The 14559-nt window shown below is 36.5% G+C and overlaps 1 protein-coding gene across 8 annotated transcripts in view; it reads left to right on the top strand.

Moving 5' to 3' along the window:
* Positions 1-3991: 3991 nt before the first annotated feature.
* Positions 3992-14559, top strand: part of tcf12 (transcription factor 12) — a 67551-nt gene continuing 56983 nt past the window's right edge. For 7 of the 8 annotated variants that reach the window (XM_063881814.1, XM_063881817.1, XM_063881816.1 and 4 more), the window contains exons 1-4: positions 3992-4214; positions 4858-4946; positions 5214-5286; positions 14235-14308. In XM_063881814.1, the coding sequence (XP_063737884.1) occupies positions 4875-4946; positions 5214-5286; positions 14235-14308 (219 nt within the window). In that variant the 5' untranslated portion in view covers positions 3992-4214; positions 4858-4874. Of the gene's footprint in view, positions 4215-4572; positions 4651-4857; positions 4947-5213; positions 5287-14234; positions 14309-14559 lie in introns of all 8 variants that reach the window. The other variant, XM_063881815.1, reaches the window with a different exon arrangement.

Raw genomic sequence — 14559 nt, forward strand, 5'->3', positions numbered from 1 at the left:
TATAAATAAGTTATTGGGCTTTTTTATCAACCAGGGAAAGGTTTTCAAATTTAATTGACTAGTTTTATTTGAAAAGTTTGCTTATCACTAATGAATACTACTGTTTAATATATGTTTACATATGTATTTAATAAGTACAATATAAGGAAAGCACAAGTTTCATGTGTGGGCCATATTCCATTATACTTTTTAAATTAGCTGAGGGCCGATTCAAAATGGACAATGGGCCGCAATTTGGCCCCCGGGCCATAGTTTGGACAACCCTGGTGTAAAGTAACTAAGTAGATTTACAAAAGTACTGTGCATAAGTACAATTGTTTTGAGTACAAAAGATTTGAGAAAAGGAGCCTGGTCATGATGAAGACAGAACCAGTAAGAGAACCTGTCTCATCTCCTTCACGTACTCCTCTGACTACATGTGGTGCATAAAAAACCCCCGGGAAACAGACTCTGCTGTCTTTACTCCTTCACTTGATTCAATGACACCTAGTTCTGAATCTTGTGCCAACTCTGGATGGATAAAACAGAGGATGCTTCCTTTACGCTCAGCCTAAAAGCAGAATCTCTTGTGGGTAAAGCTACTCCACCTCGTGTGACCCCTGCGGATGAACCTTTCGCCATTAGTGTCATCCAGGTTGGTTTAACAATCAGCCAGATTGAACCAGCAAAGGCAGGCTACACCAGAGACCGACTGTGAGGATATGCAGCTCAGCAGAGAACTAAAAACTGCTGAGATTCGGTCTCTTCCAACCCTATATGATGGATCTGTGTCATAACTGCAGCGCAAAGACTTGATAACCAGCCAGGTTCAGGTAAAAAAGATGAGAAGAGTCAAGCGCTTCCTCAATTGGTTCAGAAAAACCAATACAATCCAGCTTAATGTAGACTCACTTGGTCACCTGACATTGAAGCGATTGAATGAAATATTTTTTTACTTTTAATTTAAAAAATGGCAGAGTTTTAATATAAACATTTGCTTTTATAATAGAGCCAATAGAGTCACTTAGCATTGCAAATAATCTGCATATTATTCTATTGTGCATTTGACATTTATAATATTATTTTATTCTGCAAACTAACTGTTTGTATGATGTGCCAGTATATTCAACTTTGAGTATGGTAAAGCACGGTAAAAAGAAAGATACAGAGAAGGTCTATGAGTTGGGCTGATCTGACTGCATCTGGTTGGTTGATGTTCCATATCATTCACACATCTGAGAAGTGTGGACCATCCCTGAATAGATAAAAAGGTTCTGGCTTAATATCTTCTTTGTCATCACCTGTAGAAATAAACAACACCACCAAATCAGACCTTTCGTATTTTATCACATTGCAAGTGAGATTGTAAAATCACACATTCATTCTAGTGTAGCTCAATTTATCTATGAAATACCTTCTATACTTCTAAATATCATTCAAACATATGTATAACCTATGCCCTTGTTGCAACAGGCTTAATCAACATTCTGCAAACTTTCAATATCTGTGATTTACTGGATTTTTTTGGCTGGGTATTTATTAGTGAAGAACATACAGAGAGATTTGTGTAATCTGATTTTGTCCAACAGGTGGCAGTCTGGAATTAATATTACAGGGTAGAGATGCATCCTGTTTGGATCTATATTTCAGTATAGGAGAAACCTTCCTTTATATGACATATTACCTCCTGTTGCAAGACTGTTTTTTGTGGTCTTAATAGGCTGGCATTCAGTGTTACATTTTAACCACATCAATGTTGATCCCTGCATTTTCTATCATAGAAAATATCTTCTGTGGTGTTTTTGTTGATAAGAAACTTTGCATTAACCTTTGATCTAAATCAAAGTTGCTTGAGCGTTAACTCGCTTCTTGCTCTTTGCTTCTTAAAATGTGTGCAAAATTTGAAAACACATTCAACTACAGTGAGATAAATAGACAGAGAATTCTAGTCCAGTGCATTAATGTGAGAGATGGCATCAAGATCCCACTTGTTTCTTAAGAGGTCCACACCTTTTTTTTTTGTTCCATTTTAAGTTTTATTCAATTTTTTACATACTGAATAACACAAATCAAAATTAGGATTTGGCTTAAGTTTAATCCAAAAGTTAGAACATTTGAATATCTTTTATCAAACTTTAAAATACATTTGTTTTCTAATGTTGGTTTGGAAGTTTTGGTAGAAACTGATGAAGAAGAATCCATCCTAGAGCAAAAAAAAAAAAAAATGTTTTGGGAGTAAGGGTTTACTTTAAACCAAGGTCGCTGCAACCAATGGCAAGTGTTCAATCATCCGCAATAAAGGATGATTCCTCACCCTTTTACTTTCAAGTTTCCTTTTACTCTGATAAAAGTTTCGGTCAAGGTCTACCTCTTCTTTCATTTAATGCAGCTGTATAATAATGAAAAACCCACAGTTAACTGTAGGCAAGGTTCATAAACTATTCAAAGTCATTTTCTCAAAGAGAATCAATAGAGGTATCTTCACTTCACTTATCTAAAGATAGAACAAATTTGTCTGTTAAATATTCATCTTAAACATTGTTATAGTTGTATTAAATCTAGGATGGAGTGGGGCGAATCACTGAAGTGAACATACTGTTTCGCCTACAGCCTTGCAATGCTACTTCGATTATTAAACCCAACATTTCAAATCACAAACAACAAACTCTAAATGCAGTTGCTGAAGGTAATGACGAGCATGAAGTCACTCGGTAAAAACAAATGTTCAATTACATTCGTCGAAGACACAGTGAAAGCTAAAATGCAGTCAGCTTTACAGCTGTCCTCTTGTATGGTTTCTCGCCAGCGCGGAAGAAAAAGTAGTCCCCACACACAGTGGAAGGACCACGCTCCTTCTGTCATTTACGGATGTCTTTAACAGCTATAACGAAAAAGGGACGTTTTAAGCATAATTTCTCCCGTATTTCTCCACATTAAACTATTACTCCAGGCTGTTTTAGTTGACATTTTAAGGCACCACAGAGGCGAGCTGTCAAAACTGATAATAATATTAATAATAAGCATGCCCTGAACACACGTGTCGATAAAAGCAGCTGTAAGTGAAGCAGAATTCAAAGGTCCTTTTTTGTGCAATACCTGCTATTAAACTACCGTTTAGATATAGCTATATTTAGCTACTTTTTAAAACGCGACCCAAAAAAATGGTTTAGCGATAAATTGTGTCTAGAGGATACTTTACTTTTAGTGTTTTTAGCAGCTTTGATGAAGTGTATTTAAATGGCAATATACAGTCGAGGTCCTTTAGTGATATTTTCAGTCAGACAATTAACCCAAAGAGGTTTTCTCTACCTTGTGAAACTTTAAGGAGTGTTGATCCTTGTCTGTTCAGACTGTTCTCGTCTTTTCCGACAGAGGATTCTGATTAATATTAAACGAGTCTGTTTAGCTGTAGATGAAACGCCCGGTGTTCCACGTGTCATTCAATAATGCCTTATATGCATGCTCACACTAGTTTAAAGCCAGATATTTTTCAAATGACAGCCTGTTTTCCGCCAACAGCAAAACCACATCCGGTCTGTACCTTCAGAATAAAAGCACACAAAGTTAAGGCTCTCCTAGCCTTATATTACAAAACATGTATATTATTCTGAAATGGACCAATCTGCAAAATAAGTACTTTTACTTTTGGTACTTTAAGTATATTTTTATGCTAATACTTTTGTACTTTTACTTGAGTAACAGTTTGATTGCAGGACTTTTCCATGTAACATAGTATTCCTACACTCTCAAATGTTCAAATAAGCGATTTATTGTTTAAGCACTATAATCTAGTTATGTTCCTTCATTGCTAACATGTCAAATAATGAACTAGCTCTGCAATAATAGCTATGGCAAGTTGTTATTCAGAATGATTACATTGAAGTGTAGTTGATTTTAGGCAGTCAAATGTGAATATGTCTGTAATGCTGCAGTCAAACAAAGCTTAATCAATGCATCTCAAATACTAATGTGTGCAGACTCCTGCAGCATCACCCGCTGTGTGGGACCGTCATGTCACTGTGCGCGGCGGAGGGATACAACAACCAATGTCATCGTGGTGCTGAGGCTTTTGCAAACCAAAAATGTCTGCCTAAGGGAAACTCGTAACTGATATATATAGAGGATATTTCACACAGGTGTTGCCTTTTTAACCCACATTTCGCTCCTTTGAGGCGTTTTGCAAGAAACCGAGTCTTCACCAGATCACCCTAGTCGGGATTTTAATCGGAAAAAAGGTAAAATATCAGTGAGAGTTTACCAAAAGCTTTTGGAGCAATGAAAGAAGTTGGGAGTTGAGAAAGACCATCACAGCGTTTTGTTTTCTGGACCTGGGGATTCTGACATTTGAAATATTTGTTTGGCAGAGTAACTTATTTTGACCCAGCGTGTCATTTATGTTTCACACTGCACCTGGTTGATTGCTATTTACAACACAAATGAACCAGAAACTGCAGCTCATGTTAGCCTGCTAGGCAAGGCACGTTATGTGCCTGAGCAAATGTTAACAATCGTAATGATCGGACACACAAAACACTGACATTAACACTGTCAGTGAAAGCCTCATCAGTGACTTACATTCGAATGTCGTTACAGATACATTACTGCAGCCCTGAGGAGCTGCATGTCTGTGCCACCCATGCATCTCTCTTTTTAAATCAACGCAAACTAAAGGTGTGCACACAATTTGCGATATTTCAAGCTTTAATAATGCAACCAAACTGTCTCTTTTTGCAGCAATGCCAGAGCCAACTTTTCTCCTCAGTGAGGGTCTTTTATCCTGCATCCATAACAATTACCTCGGTGGCAGTCATTTCCTGTGGCAGTCCGCTACTGAATAAAGCAGCCACGCTGTGACCTGATGGACTGTGTTTTCTTCAGGTTTCTAGATCGGCAGGATGAATCCTCAGCAGCGGATTGCCGCTCTCGGAACAGACAAGGAATTGAGTGACCTGCTGGATTTCAGTGCGGTATGCTGGCTGTTTGCTCTTTTTTCTGTCTTTACCTCGGTGTCATAGCTCTGCTGGCTTTGAGAGCTGTTAGGGGGTTCAAATACGCTAAAGCATGACTAATTGATCTGTTAACATTAGTGATGGTTAATATGATGTGACAGACTAGGCTTGATTTTTTGAAATTAATTAGCTGCTTTAAGGATAATTGCAGCAGATATTTGTGAATGGCTGCTTTCTCAGTGTTGAGTCTTGGCTCTAACTGAAGCTCCATATTCCTCCATGCAGATGTTCTCCCCACCTGTGAGCGGAGCGAAGAACAGGCCCACCACCCTGGGAAGCAGTCAGTTCACTGCAGCAGGTAGGGTCCCTCAAACCTCCTTCACTAAACCCTCTGATCTATCCTCTCATGTTTCATCCTGAGCTCGATGACATGGTCATAATCTATTATAAAGATAAAGCTATTTTTTATTTCTTGTATATATCACAAAAAAATAATTTTTTGTATTAATTGTTAAAGCATTTTTGGGGGATTTCTAATACTTGACAAATAAAAATTATTTCATCATTTCATTAAGAACTTTGGTGCAAAATGTTAAAAAAAAAACCTGCAATCTTAAAATGACATTCCCTCAACATATTTCAGTTAGTGTACGCTTGTTTATGATCAGTTTGACAACATTAATGAGATATCTTGATATATGATTCAATCACAAAATGATTTAATGATCATTTTTTATCAACAATATATTTATAAATGAATATAAATAATCATTAGAACTTAGTTAGTAAGGGCAAATAATACAGTCTTAAAAACCAGGAAAAGACACTACCATATTACGACGTACAAAACCTCTAGTCTCATGTGAAATCCATATGATATTGATATATTTTTCAGCCCTATCTTTATTTTTGCATTGCATGTGAAGCTTCTCCCTCCTCTGAGCGCTCTGGTGGTTGAAACATGGAAACATTGTTGAGTAAAAGTGTAAAACAAAGCACAGTTTAGGCCACAGATATTTTGTTGTTCTATTCAGTATTATGGTGAAAAAGTGAATCCTGTTTTACCGTACTTTCAGATGCATAAATAAGGCGTAAATCTGGCATGTTTTGACTGCCCTTAAATGTATCGAACCCTTTAAAAATGTGTTGTTAAGGGCAGCAAGTGTTCATAGAAACAATACAGTATGTTATCAGGGTTTGCTGTGAGGTGTGCTTGAGGTACATTTTGAATCACGTTATTTAAAATGTCTGCGTGAGAAGCAATCAGAAGTGGAGCTGCTTGTGCATTGTAGTACAGTTTAATGGTATTATGAGAAATCATGCAGTAGTATTGTTTTTGCTCTGTGCAAGCAGCAGCTTGACAGTTCTGAAAGCCCTCGTATACAAACACGCTTGTCTTTTCCACAAATTCCTGGTCCTTTTTTTGTTTATATGTGAACATCTCGATGGATGGTTTTGTTGTTTTTAAACAAGAATTCAGATTCCCTGGATCTGGATTGCTTCCCAGCTATAAATGCTACAGGACATTAATCCGAAGCACATCTATTGTTTCGTGCTTAAAGTGAAAGTCAACAATCCAGCATTATGTTTTCTGAAAGCATGTTCTGTGAGCATCCACAAAGCCTCCTTGTAGTCAGTTATCAGTGAAACGAAAGAGTGGAAACTGAAAAGACAAAGAAACGAGAACAGGGCTGTCTCACATGAACCGTGGAGTTGTGAGGATTCATTTGAGTACCTAATCATTCAAGTGAGCAGGGTGTGTGTGTGTGTGTTTGTGTGTGTGTTTGCAACTTCTCAGTGAGGTTCCCATGATAATTATATGAAAGCTTCAAATAATCATTGTTATGGTTGTTGTTTTAAGATCATATTAAAGCTGGTTTTATTACCCAGTGGACCAAATATCCACCTGCAGTCCAGGACAGAAACGTAACAACTGCAGCCTCGAGGATAAAGAAAAATAGCCTCTTTTCTGTAAACAGTGTCATAAAAAAGTGTCAAAGATTGCATCAGATTATACATGTGTACATAATAAACTGTGCTTTCACTGTATGTTTGTGGATAATGAAATGTTTTCGCAAGTCCGGTTGTCGAATCAAATCCAAAACATATTGATGACCCAAAATAAAACGTTCGATTCATAAAGCTACTCCATGTATACTATAATGATTATCACATGGGCAATCTCAATCATGAATTTCCTCATGTACTGTATTGAGAAAGAATTGCTTTGTGCATTTTGATTTAATATAACTTTTTAACATATTCACATTGACCTTTTTAGACTAGAGCTGCAACGGTTAGTCTACTTATCGATACGTCTATCTGCAACTATTTTAACAATCAATACGTCTTTAAAGTGACAGAATGGCTGTAAATCCCATTTTCACACACTAAAATATGAAGACTTATATCCTACTAGGCTGGTCTTGTGGACAAACAATACATTTTAAGACTAAGGTTTTTTAAACCCAAAGATGGATCTGGAAATGAATTAGCAGATTAATCAGTAATGAAAATAAAAGGTTTTTTGCTGTCCTGCTTTAGGCGGGGGCTTGCACTCTGTGACCTCTAAAACAGACACCATCAGCAAGGTGCTTTTTGTACAAAACAGAAAAGGGTTGGAGACTGTCAGGAGAATCGTGCATTTCAGCCAAATCTCATTGTCATCACTGTGTTGTCTGCTGAGCAGCTTTGTTATTTAGAAACGTAACAACGTATAAATGGAGGCTGTTGTTTTGTACCACCGTCCACAATAATATTTGTTTGAAAGTTTTCTTGTCAAGTTTTTGGACATGACTGGAATAAATCTACATAATTAAAGTTAATGGTTTAATTTACACATTATATTGTTTAGACTATATTAGGAATGTTCTGTTGTCGTATAGATATGTGAGGTTGTTTGAACAAACATTTGTCTGGATTGATATATAATCGACTCTAGATCAAACATTTAGTGTTATCGATTTCCTGTTCAAACATCCGTACATATCGTCATCTTTAAGATGTGCTTTTATTTCGAAATATCCATGCCGAAGTGTCTCCACCATTTTTGTCAAAGAACACCTGTTTCTGCAGAGCCAAGTAATCATATGGTCAAATTACATTTTACTAAATGAACCGGTTTGTGTTGAGGGGATTAAATAAATCAAATTCATGCCTGTGATTGAATGGAAAATCGTATCATTGCAGAGTTTCTGATATCAGCATCTATAGCACCAAAGAATAAAAAAATGTAAATTATGAAAACAGATATCATAATATATTTGATCATTATACACCTTTAGTCCTATGTTGGCAATTAAATAAAAAACCCAACTATATTAACTACTGTAATCATCTGTAAAGGCCTTTATAAAAACAGAACTTAGTGGATTATCATTCATTTGAACTTAATTTGGAGATGCGGGAAGCTATAATAATCAGATTGTTCTAGGTTCTTTGCAATATTTCAATTCATTTCGAAGTAACAGTTGAATGCTTTGACTTGTGGTTTGCAGATTGTTGGCGTCACACATATTGATATTTGGAGTCCATTACAATATCTGCGGCCAATAGCTTTTTCATAATAAACCCACTTCATATGGGTTCTTTAACAAGTTGTATTGTCACAAAGATTGTCATGACTTCACAAATATTTTTTCATTTATTTACTGTATTTCTTGTCATTTATTGATCTCATCGATAAATGAGTTTAAAAATGTCCCTGCATCTACAAACATGCATTTCATGTCAATATCTCAGTTCGTGATGATCCTTTTTTTAAGTTCTTGATAAATGATATTAAATGGAATTATGCAAAACGAGACCTTGATCACGTAGAAAATAATGAAGCGAAAATGAACTGGTTCACCCCAGCAGTGTATCGGCCTTTAGGTAAAAACCGTCCTCCTCTCAGCGCTCAGTATGTGCTCCTGTGTGTCTGATCCTCAAGGATGGGATGTAGCCCCTACATAAGTGATTGTGAAAATAAGGCTAGTGAGTGTGCAGACACAAGTGTGGAAATTGCAGGGAATGAGAGTTTGGATTATTGCATCTCAGCTGGGCAGAGCCAGATAATTGAGGCAGAGTGGGACTGGCAAGACCCTTCAAACGTGTGCCAGATTGAGATGGATTGGAAAAAATACTCAAAGTGGCTCTAACCGAGATTCATAATTTCTTCCCTCCAGCTGTGTTGATGATGCAAGTTTGAGGAGGCCATCGACTGTTACCGTGCAGCGGGGCCGTGGCTGGCTGCTGTTCAATGTCTAATTTGTCTTTTGTTGGTGTGTAATGGTACATGTGTTAGCTGTGACCAGCCGTCAGTATAGGTTGGTTTGCCAACAGTTTCATCCCAAAATAATAAAACAGAGCTAGAAACAGCCTCACGTCGGGATGTAATCTATTTATCAAACAGGTTACAAATGGTGAAATTATATATGTATATATTTTTATCCCTAAAAACATTTCATTATGATGGTTTAACTTGACACATTCACTTTTCGTTTGTAAGATAGGTATAGGTTTGAATTTGTTGATTTAATCCATAGATGTGAAATCATACAATGTTCTTCAGCAAATGAATAAAAATGTATTATTGTATATTTTAGTGGCTTTTAGGAAGTTGATTTATGTAGTCTGCTGTGACTCTGTGTACAATTTATTTGAAGTTAAGTAAACTTTACTAACTCGCACTAATGGGACAAACCTGTACCAGATTTGTGTATTGAACTATTTCAGGCTGTAGTTCACGTTTACTTTATTACAACAGCATTATACCCTGGCGTTACAGTGAATGTTGGAATGCATTGATTTTATTTTCTATTATTTCCTTACTTCTATTAACCCAAGTTTCTGCCTTTTTCTTGATGATATGAAAATACTTTAAAACCTGTTTAATTAAAAGTGTTGTTTTATTGGCCATCATAATAGATCATAACAGAAATGTTTCTTTCCAAGCTTAATTTGACAATGCACATACATGTTTGTTTTTCAGTCTTTCTGTCTTCTGCAAGTGAGAGCAATGTTAACCATGTTTCCAGGGATTTGGGATGGCATGTTAGTGTAATCTATACTGAGTCACAAAGGGGTGTAACATCAACTTTCTAAATCAGTTTGGTTCTTCTCAGTCAGTCAAGGTTTGACTTCAGATAAATGGTTTGTATACATGTGTTTGATGCAGTCATTGGTTTTTACCATTAGTGCTGCTTGCAGTTCATTTATACAGGAAACAGAATTAGGTCAAACACTCTTGTGAGTCAGCAGAGGAGGGGAGTATTTTGGATTTGTTTATATTTACATGGACATCTATTAAACTCGCCCGACTGTGAATGCGGTGTGTTGTTTTACATGGAGGGATAAATCCGACGTGATTTAGGTGTACGACATAATGTTGTTTATTGAGTCAGGTCGGAAAGTAGTGCACTGCAGTAGTTGTTACACACGTTTATTTATCAAATGTATAAAATAATCCTCCATGAGGGTTTAACATTAATTTGTTTTATGTGGAGGATCAGGTTACTTAGTTTTTAAATGTCTGACATTTCTCATTTCTCATTCAAGATGCCGTCCGGACCAGAAGCTTTTTTCTGTACTTTTCAGCCTTTTGGGTAGTTTTTCTGCCAACATTTTTTCAATGATGAGGACAGAAGGAATGGGGTTATATAGATTCCTCAATCATAAGCTGACCCTTGTGTCTGAATGTATATAATGATGTTTGATGATGAAAAGTTGATTGGAAGCACATGAAAACACTAATAGGATTTCTCTGTTTGAATTGTAAACTTTTTGTTTTGTTTGACTGTTTGTCTTTGGGGTATTGTTTTGCCAGTTTAAAGTTCAGCTAATCCCAGGTGTTATAATTCTGTAAAAGAAATAGGATTAATATATTGGGGAGCTTTTTTCTATGTTTTCATGTTTGTGTTCCATTATAATTTTTCAGCAATATCCAGAGGTTTTATCTGTAATTCTTTTCTTAATATAAGACATACAATTTAACTTCCAAATGAAACATTTACTCAGCCATGTAATGTGGCAAATCATTAACAGATCTGATTCTCTTTGTTAAAAGTCATCCCTCTACATTGTATGTATGTATGAATTGATCCATAACAATAAAGAAACTACTGGAATATTCATATTTGAATAGACAATGTCAATGTGATTAAGGCTGCTTTTGCACCTGTAGTTTCCTTCATTATGTCCGAAAATATGAATTGTTGCCTTTTATTTAGGCTCTGGTCTGCATGTTCTGAAAAACTTGTTGACAGTTTTTTGGAAGTCATCCTGCATCATCATCGCTGCATAGACCCACATGGCAAAATCTAATTCTGGTGTCTTTGAAATGTTTTTTATTTGCCAGATTAGCCTTTAATTTGAGAGTGAAAGTGAGATACAGTGAATGACATGCATAAAGAGGCTGCAGGCTGGATTCAACCTGTCTCCTCCGCAGTAGGGACTGGGCCCCAGTACATGAGCCACTAGCTCTAAACACTGAGCTGTACTGCCGCACATGTAGAGATATGGATTTGAGCTGTTTATGCATTTATTCTCATAGTGGGGTTAGTGGACCCTCAGGGGTCCGTAGTACACTGCCAGACGTTTTGCAAAATAATTCGCTTTAAATCCTAAAATGGTGCTTTATCATCTAAAAGAGCATATATACAAAAGGGACGATATGCATAATTAAAACAAGCATATTGTCTCCAATACTCATGGTAGCTTTCGAACGATAGAAATTTGATATGACGCATGGATGGAAAGCGAGGAGAAGTGACCATTCGTTACCAAGTGATGCAAAATATAATAGCAAACAAAGTGGTATCAACTTGACCTTTACTAACACAAATTGAAATGGCTTCTGTTTATCAATATAAAACAGATCTGAAGTTATAAGGTTGAAAAGTATTGGTATACAGAAAGTTTTAAGAGTACAAATGGGAGTAGGGATAGGCTCAAGCGGTGTTAAAATTATAAGGGGGTCCTCTGAAAAACATCCGTGGCCCCAAAAAGTTTCTGAACCCGGGCTCAGAGTATAATGTGTGAGAAGGGATGGATTTCCTGTTTCCTGTTTTCTTTGTGCATCTTTGCCACAGAGTACTTTTTCCCCCAATTCATCAGACCTAAATAACAGACCATGCATTTGTGTTTTTCCCTTTTGCCTCTTTTGTCAGTGAGTAATCTTATTGTCCTGCCTGTGCTCGGAGAAGAGAGGGGACCCTTGAGCCGTGGTAGAAGATGGTAATCAGACGAGATGACAGCCAGTGGCCGAGCAAACACTGACCATTGTTACATTCAGTGTGTAAAAAGCCCTCAGTTGGGCTACAATATGTCACATCGCTGTTGTCACACCAATATCTAAAACCATGTGCTATAGTAACAGAAGCACATTTAAAAATAGTTTTGAAGTTTCCCTGTCACTGTGTATGAAAGTGAGGCTATTGCATATACATCTCTATTTCTTCATCAAGGCACTGACGAGGTAATAATGAAGACTTTTAAGAGGAAATGAATCTGCTGTGGGTAATCTGCTCACTGGAGCGTGATTTCTGGTTAGAGAAATGTCACACACTTTCTGTTTAAGTATGTAATTAGATTTCTGACTAAGAAAACATTCGCAGTGTGACCTTTGAAAAAGAAAAGTACGATACCATGAAATTATCACCTACATTTTCTGCAAAATGTGTAATTTATCACATTTCAGATTGAATATTGTTTTACCTTGTCAAGGAGGTACCTGAAAACCGCATCATATTGCCTTTTCATCATGTCTCTTTTATATTGAAGTGCTCAGTTTGGAATTTATAGCCCTCTAGACGAATAAGAAGCAGCCGTAAAGCTGCATTGAACCTGGTTAAAGGGAATCAATCGCTATAGTCTTTCTGCTAAGCTGCTTGCTGAGCTATACTTTGACTCGATTCAGAGAACTAGTCCATGTGTTTGATCTGTAATTAAAGGCTTTGCTGTGCAGATATAACTTCTGCTTTATATCAAATTTGTTGTTTCAGGTGTGTACATTCAGTTTCTTGGATTGTTTGCCTTACCCTGCTGCATGAAGGTGCAAATCAATTGTCAGATTTTAGGGTAAAAAAGGAACTTGATATTGAAAAGTTGTGTTTATTGCCTGCTATATTATTATTTTTCTGGGCATAAATGATTTATTGAAATCTGATATTGTTTTATTGAAGTTAAAATGAACAAAGCGTATTGCATTTTACTGAGACAGATGAAATTACAACTGGGACGATCAATAGCTTCGGCTTTTACTGCAACACAATATTGTTTCAAACAGCAACAACAATTGAGGCATCAAATAATTTTACAGACTTATATCTCATAAATTGTATTACCAAGATCAGATATTATATTTTCCAATACATGCCAGATGGTCTTGCTTTGCAGTCGGTTAGAGTTATTGATTTTATTTGTTTATCTGTTTGACTTTTGAGGCATATAGGTTTTCTTTCATTTAAAAATGAGTTTTATCAGGTTTTAGTGCTCAGCTGTCTAGAAGTAGCCTGGCATGCATCAATGCCAAATCATTAAGCTGTCGATTGTGTTTCGGTACATTGAAGCAGTACTTATTTTTGGCTTTGATTTTTATTCTTAGAATAATAATACACTTAATTTATACATAGCACTTTTTAGCACAAATTCAATAAAATAAAATAATTCATAAATGTTTTCCTATAAAATAACAAATCATTGGACAAAACAATAATTATTGAATTGATTATTACAATAATTCCAAAACTGTTGGGTTTTTTTCGCTCAAAGGGAGGGATCAATGACAGTCTATGTTGTCTTAAAGTCCCACACCTATCATAGGATCATTTACATATGTTTAAGAATTACACTTTGAGCAGCCCTTCGATATAACATCAGAAATTAATCTGATATTTATTCCCATGAATAATCATTAATTTAATTACATTTTTTGTATACAATCTCTAAACTCTGAAAATGACATGTTCTGCAGATCCAATCAACAATCCAAACATATCAAAATTCAAACAAATCAAACAATTAACTGGCTAATAGTTTAAAAGATACATTTTCCACCCCTTATCATTTCTAAAGGAACATTCTTGGAACCTTTCCAAAACACATATCTCATGTAATCTGTGAACACACTGTAAAACTCAGTCACTGGCTCACTGCGTAAATGTGTGTTTTAATCAGCAGTATTGTGATGCAGTCGTTTTTTAAGGTCTTCATCGTACCTCTGTTTGAGACAGAACCAGATAATGTAGATAAACTGTGTGTTTGCACATTGAACTGTGTGATTAACTTTGACTTTCTGACGGAGCCGTGCTTCTCTGTCTCTGACAGGTGTGGATGAGCGGACCAACCAAGCGCCTTGGGCCCCAGGTGGCGAGCCCAGTCCCCCCTACGAGTCCTCCCGGGTAAGATGACCCTCACCTTAACGCCTCTGAATGACCTTTCTGCTCCACAGCACATCATTTAACACATCATTACATCAAAGCACTGCATTCACTATGTTTTAGTCTCACCTTATCCAGATCCCAGTCGTGATGTTTGACCTGTAATGGACACATCTCTCTGTGACAGAAGGGACTTGTTAATGTTCTTGTACAGTGGAGCAATGGAGTTTTCTTATGTGACCAGATTAGGTATACAGTTGGCGAGAAGAGTA

Source organism: Eleginops maclovinus, chromosome 4, assembly GCF_036324505.1.
Source record: "Eleginops maclovinus isolate JMC-PN-2008 ecotype Puerto Natales chromosome 4, JC_Emac_rtc_rv5, whole genome shotgun sequence".
Lineage (NCBI taxonomy): Eukaryota > Metazoa > Chordata > Actinopteri > Perciformes > Eleginopidae > Eleginops > Eleginops maclovinus.